This window comes from Phaethon lepturus, unplaced genomic scaffold, assembly GCF_000687285.1.
Source record: "Phaethon lepturus isolate BGI_N335 unplaced genomic scaffold, ASM68728v1 scaffold21143, whole genome shotgun sequence".
NCBI classification, from domain to species: domain Eukaryota; kingdom Metazoa; phylum Chordata; class Aves; order Phaethontiformes; family Phaethontidae; genus Phaethon; species Phaethon lepturus.
The window spans coordinates 89586-96662 of NW_010530213.1; the positions used below are offsets into that span (position 1 = coordinate 89586).

General features: G+C 39.2%; 1 protein-coding gene across 1 annotated transcript in view; it reads left to right on the forward strand.

The window, feature by feature from the left end:
- The window catches only part of RANBP17 (RAN binding protein 17), a gene marked incomplete at both ends in the record, with an annotated part of 129505 nt that overhangs the window by 89097 nt on the left and 33331 nt on the right, over positions 1-7077 (forward strand). The window contains 3 exons of the mRNA XM_010284211.1: positions 1598-1661; positions 1747-1855; positions 6947-7050. Coding sequence (XP_010282513.1) covers positions 1598-1661; positions 1747-1855; positions 6947-7050 — 277 coding nt within the window. The remainder of the gene's footprint in view (positions 1-1597; positions 1662-1746; positions 1856-6946; positions 7051-7077) is intronic.

The following is a 7077-nucleotide window of genomic DNA, read 5'->3' on the forward strand; positions in this document are numbered from 1 at the left end:
TAGTATACTGTGATATCACAAAGCCTTTTATATCCCCATTGTACAGAAGCAGAACCGAGACAGTGGAATTTAACTGACTTGCTGAAAGTCATCCAGCAATTTCATGTCAAACGAAGGAGAAGCCGAACTCAGAAACTCCAGGCCATTGCTTTGGCCATTCTCGCTCGTTGTTTGCAAACATCCCTCGTGGCAGTGGTTACCTCTGTGCCACAGCTCGCCAAGATGTCAGCATGGCTCTTACTGCAATGCACAGTATTCCCTCCTGCGCCCAACCCCAAATGTTTGAATCACCTGAGACAGGGAATCAGTGTGTGCCTGTGCTGTTAAAGGTGTTCATAATTCACACAGCTAGGACAGGGTTCAAGTTGTGAAACAAATCTTAACCATCTGAACTTTAAGAGCTTCTGTAACATAGTTTTTGCAAACTCAACTTTTGATTTAATAGGATTTCTCATGCTTTTTAAAAGAAACCTTAAGAAAAATACTACATTTCATCAGATGTAACTATCTAGTAAGTCATTCTAGAATATGTGATCTGTAGAATATATGCAGTCCAGGAAAAACGGTGCTTCTCTGTCATTTAGTGTGCATGTCCCTAGGAGCTTTTGTATACGAGCAGGTACAAAGTCAGGCTCACCCTGCTGGACCAGGGCCCGGAGCTTCAGCCCAGAAGTCGCTTAGCTTTGCTAGAGCGACGCGTAGAGCAGACCAGTGAACCTTCCGGAGGTTATCCAGAGGATACATTGAGGGCAGAGCGTGGTGGCTGGGCCCGACGCTCAACTACGGTAGTTACCTGCCGGCTGGGCTGTCACTGGCTTGAATTTAGCCAGTTGGTGGAGTGGGAGATTTCGGTTCACTCAGCAGTAGTCAGTTAGATTGGCTTTGTATTTTATAAAGTTGAAGGAACTGGGATTCCTGTGGAAGTACCCATAGATGCAAAATTCCCAGCTATACCACCTTGTTAGGGACTTTGCTCTGGCTCTGAGACTTTGTACGGTTTAAGAAGTTTCCATTCGGTTCTTATACATGTGAAAATACTTTGGTTAAGTGTTTAACATGGCTTAGAATGTATGAGATGTGGTTTTATCTGTTGCAACTGTAACAAATTAAATGTGATTTTTGACAGGTCTGGAAGATCACCTCTGTGATTTTGAGGCCGTTCAGAGCTGCTTAGGGCTGCTGCCAGTCCCATTGCCAAGTGCCGGTCTTCTTCAACACGGGCAGTTGCAAAACCACTATTTTTTTTTTTTTAACATGCTGATAACACGTGTCTATCTGGGGAAAAAACAGCACCATTTATTATCAGAAACTCTCCGTTTAATTATAAAAGTCATTTAGTTCATTCATCTCTTTTGTGACTAGAATATATGCCATAAAAAGTAATTGCTTTAATTAATAATAGATTACGGTCTTTAATGTTCTAAAGAATATCTCTATGACGTGTATTTCTAGATGAAATTCCGATTATTTTTTTTTAATGTACATTTGTTGTTGTTTCAGTTAGGATTTTTTCCTCACTAAAAATTCCTGAAAGTTTGTAGAACCTGATAATATAATCATAATGCTGCAAGGCTGATTTTTCCGTAACACCTGCTACTTATAGTCTCCTGAAAAAGCTTGTGAAAATAGAGGCTGTGAAATTCATGCTTCAGAATCACACAGTAAGTTTCCTTACTATGTTAAAACACATTGTGTGTAGTAAATTTTGTAGAACGCTTAACTTTTCGTACGCTTATGTTTCAACAGAGTAAGCACTTCCCTTTCCTGAGTGTCAGTGATAACTACAGCCTCAGTGACCTTAGGTGCCGGACAATGTTCTACACTGCCCTCACTCGTCTTCTCATGGTAGATTTAGGTAAGGTCCTCCTCGCATGTCCCTGAGACACCTCGCCGTCTTGTGTCATTCTAGGAATTTTTAAGGTTATTAAACCAATCAAAGAGCAGCTTAATTGTATAGTAAATATCTTATAGTTAGTATTTAAATCATTGCCTATCAACTTTTGAGATTTACAGCATCAAGCAATAACAGTGTATTTGTTTGTTGCCTTCTGTTGGAGAAATAAGCAGGATGAGTATTTTTTTTTTGCACGGAAGTGCTTTTTGTATTAGCTATGAGGATTTTCAACATTAAGTGCCTAAGTATTTTGCATTTCCAGGTGACATACTGATTATGCCAGAACCTTTCAGCTTCTAGTAGAAGGTTTTTTAATTTCACTTCTTCATGCAAGTTCCCAATGTACAAAGAACCTGTGAGTTTTAATAAGCATTGATGAGAGTTCTGCAGTTCAACCAGCAATACTAAATATGCACTTGGGATTACCTTTAGAGTTCTCCTTAAGAGAGGTTAGATGTGTGTAAAACCCAGTGCACGCTTTATTAGCTAGATGTGATAAAGGACTCGGGTCACTTTGAATCCAGGCGCCGCCCTTGGACACCGGAGTAAAACGCACAACTCCGTCTGCATGATCCCGTTGTCTAAACGGGGAAGGCTGGGCTGGGCCAAATGAACACTGAAACAAATGGTACGTTAAAGAAGCTGATGGTGAAGAATGCAGCACGTCTCAAATTGCCTCCGATCAGAGGCCCCGTTCAGAGTTGTGGGCTTATGCCTGCGAGGATCTGCCTTACAGACCGCTCTTGCGAGGAGGGGTGCCCGTAGGTGTTCCCGGGGGACCGCTGGTGGGGGCCTTCAGACCGTAAGGCGGCAAGTCTTTAGCGTACTGATTTTGTACGAGGACTTAACTAGGCCACACGTGCACGTGTGCGGGAGAGATTGACAGTCGTAAGCCACCAGGAGTTGTTACTCCCCTTGCTCATAACGGGTGCCTGTCCTGGCTGCTGCTGAGCGGAGCGGAAAACGGTTAACTGTGAGGCAAGGCTGATCCGTATATATCGGCTTTTTCTTAAAGAAAGGCTGGAGAGCTGGACCTGCATTTACTTGCAGTTAAACTGCAAGTACTGCTCGGTACTGGCTCAGTGTCATATAACATAAGCAATAGGTACGTTTTCTAATATACAATGGGCTACACGTGCAGTTTCAGTAACTCATCCTACAAGGAAAAAAAATTGGTACAAACGAGATCACAGGTATTAAAAATTACATCTCAAAGTAGAAATTGTGTAATTATCTGTCGGCCAAAATGCAGACACGTAACATGACTGGCTACAAGCTGATAGAGGTGGTTTTGATTCCTCTGGATTAACAGTTCTACAAGATCAGAAACGATTAGGAGTATCTGGAAGAAGCATACATCACTCTTCTGGCTATTGTCCTTTGTGTGTGAATAAATTTGGGTTTGAACTGATAGAAAAGCACATCTAGAAGCACGAACAGCTGTAGGTTGCGTTTTAGGATCCAAATTTAAAAAGTAAGGTGTACACAGACTGTCCTTTCTATGTGGTTTTGGAGCATTAAATGGCAGTATTCTTACCTTGTGAATCAACAGATATTTTTCAAACTGTGCAAACTGGCATTTTTAGACATTTTTAGTCAAAAAAGCATTGTACCAACTGTATTCTCTCTTTTTTTTTCAAATTAAATGAAGAGCTTTATATAAAATTCTTTTATATAAATGATAAACAATTTATGTGGAAACAAAATTAAGATTGATTTTTTTTTTTGGTGGGGGTTGTTTTAAGTATTTGTTTGATGTAGAAATATTTGCGGAGATTAGCTGAATACAGTAAATTCAGAACATCTACATTTTAAACAATGTGCTGTTGCAGTGACTGGCAAAATTTAATTGTGGGAAAAAACAACAGTAATATATTAATTGATATTTGCTTCAAAATGCACTTTGGTTTCTGTTTAATTACTTTAACCTCATATGAATATAATTAGACTTTGAATTCCTTATGTGCCCCAGGTTGTGGTTTTAATAATTTTTTTGGCATTTAAAATTGCATCATTTTGTCCAAGATTCTTAGTCCAGGATTTCAAAAGCAAACTGAATATTTTTTTGTGTGAAGTCTATAGTAACAAAACTAATGTAAGAACACCAGCAACAGTTATCTTTAAATAAAAGTTTTTACTAGGATTTATAAATTTAATCACTTTTTCTTCTGCACTACCAAAAGGAGTAGATCTAAGCGGTAGAAGATCCCTTGGGGAGCTATTCAGTATGATTTGTCAGTGTCCTGTACTTACAGGTATGTGCAGTCATGCTCAGTGCCAAACCTCTCCAAGTGAAGCAAATTTAAAACACCGTTGCTGTAAGCCACACACTGATCTACTATAACCTACAAGTGGGGCATCTCTTGTCTTTCAGAGGACATAATAAGGATGTGTATGTATAGTTTGAATTATAGAAAATGAACAATGTACCATGGTAGGTTTGTTTACGATAGTTTCTTCCTTTCCTTATTAATACTGCACTGTTCATGGGATGAGAATGTGGCTTGTACAGGAATCCAAAAGAAATCTATAGTTAGTAATCTGTTTTGCTCTTTTGAAAACTTATATATTATTTTATTAGTAGGGCAATACTATATAGGATACTAATTGTATATTCGTTCTTCGCTGCCTACACTGAAATTTGAAACAGAAATAGCGCTCAAGATTTCCCCTTACCTCATTTCCAGAACTAGCTGGTTTGTCATTAAAGTGTTGGTCCTAGTCAATGTTGGATATTCTGGTAGCTCTTTGGTCTTCTCAACTTTTTTAACAATGTAAGCTTGAGATTCTGCCTTCAGGAAGGGTTCAGCTTGAATTTGGATGTGCGTATAGTATCTTCATGGAGATTGTCTTCTAATGATACGCAGCACTCGAGATGAAATGGAGTATTACTTTTGCTATGTTGTGATAACTTAGGGTTGTCCTGAGAACTCTGTAAACAGCATTTGAGCCCTGATCCTGCATAGAGCGGTATCCAGATGACTTCTGTTAGACTGTACGCTAGCATGGGACAATACCAGCACGGGACTCTTTCTAAAGGATTGGTCTTTTTTTTTTTTTTTTTTCTCGGAGGAAAATCTGATAAGCAATTAAAAGGAGAAAAACATCAGAATATGCAATGCATGTAGAAATAATTTAGCTCCTAGGAGCTAATGCTGATGCTGGTTGAGCGAAGACATTGTGAGCACAGGAACTAATACTGTATTGGAACTGCCTGAGGAGTTGGAGTTGGCAAAGGAAGGAGATAGAAACAAAAAGCTGAATGAATAGTCTGGGGTTGCTGTGAGTAATCGGAAGAAGATAAAAACACTGACTCTGGTTAAAAGCAGCAGAGAGAAGATTGCAGAGGAGACAGGCAAAGATGGACAGAATTGGATTTTCCTAAAGTCCACTAGATCCTATTGGTGCCAGCAGTAGCTCTGAAATCTGGCACAAAGTGTCTCACCCTCTTCAGTTCTGCTGCAGGTGCAGGATGCACGTCACAGATTTGGTCAGTTACTTCGCTGATTTAAGAAAGTTCTTGAACACAGATTGTGATTTAAAGGCTCCATAGCTATGGCTGATCAGTGCAGTATCAGTAAGTTACTGAAAGTATTCCCTTTGTTTTTAAAAAAAGCACCTGGAAAAATGGGCACGAAAGCCCTTTATGAAAGGGAAGCAGTTCAGGTCACAACCTATTCAGATCTGAGGAAATGCTATAATTGGGATTGCCTCTGCAACTTTCCCTTTCTCTCCATTGTAAATATTTACATTGTTATGAGGCAGTTTTAATTGCAGGATCACAATTATTTCTGTCAGAGGATATTTGCCCCTTGCAGTTCAGAAGATGTGTCATCCTGGCTTAATGAGAAGCAAATGAGTATTTTGAATTTTTTTTTTTCCTGTGTTGTCATCTGGATTTATGTGTTAGTCCATGCTTTGCTTTCTGTTGTGACTGTTTTTTCTTCCCAGCCTTTTTTCATGTTGGCCTTTTCTGTCATTCTTACTGCTGTACTGAGGTGAGTGATGTGGGTCTTTCAGTATCCCTAGAGAGAAGAGACTGGAAATAGGCCCATTTTACAGATGGGTATGTGGAGTGTAGAAACTAAACTGTAAAGCTTACGCTAACTTTGCACAACCAATTTGACACAGAAAAGACTCCTCCATAACTTCCATTGCAACCTACTTTGCCCGACTTTGCCAATGAAGAGAGAAGGGAGAGAAGCCCTATAGCAAAGAGCTCTTTAAAGAACATAAATTAAGTTCCTACTCTGAATTACTCTCGAGGGGAATCTACATGGGAGAGGCAAGTTACCCTCATTAAGGGCCTAAAGATAAGTAGTGTGAGTCCCAATCCTCATGCAAATTGCCATTTCTAAAAAGTTTTTGTTGTTTATAGTAACTTGTTCAGTGTCATAGCAAAACAAAAACAATCCAGATTACCAGGTTATCTTTCAGCTGTCTAACCAAGACAATCTCTTTTTCCCTACCCACAACATCTTGTTTCTTTTACTCTAAATTCACACCTTCTGAAACAAATGAGGCGATAGTGTTACACAAATAACCCCACCACAGTCCAGATGTATTTCCACAGCAGCTTCATTCTGTATACTAAATAGGTAGGCAGTAGAAAAAAGATCGGAAAAGATTGTGATTTAAACATCATACTACAAAGTACACCTGTGAAAGGGTCTAATTTATTGTTGCAGTTTTAAATCGAACATGTTCTAACTGTTGAGTCTTGACTTTCTTATGTGAATATTCTTCTAGGGTACCGAACAAATGCTGTCAGATTAACAGAGAAAACAGAAATATGAAAAGGAGAAAAATGTGAAAAGCGGAGACATGCCAGTCTCAGATACAAGTTGTTTGCGGTCAACAATTTGTCATCTTTGTTCATAGTAGTAAAAATATGTCAAACCTCCGGTTTTTGTTCCTGTAGGTCGTAGGAAAGTTCCCATGATGTCAGTGAGATTTTTCTATAAAAGCCTAAGACACTGACCCTTCCAAACAACAGTGTGAGTGTGATGTGATGATGCTTTTGCTGTTTTGTTTTGGTTTCTTTTCCTGTAGGTGAAGACGAGGATGAGTTTGAGAATTTCATGCTCCCCCTCACAGTTTCGTTTGAAAGTGTGAGTCAGATATTCAACAGTAGTTTTGAACAAGAAGAAGCAAAGGTAGGTTTATTTCAATTATAGGGAAAG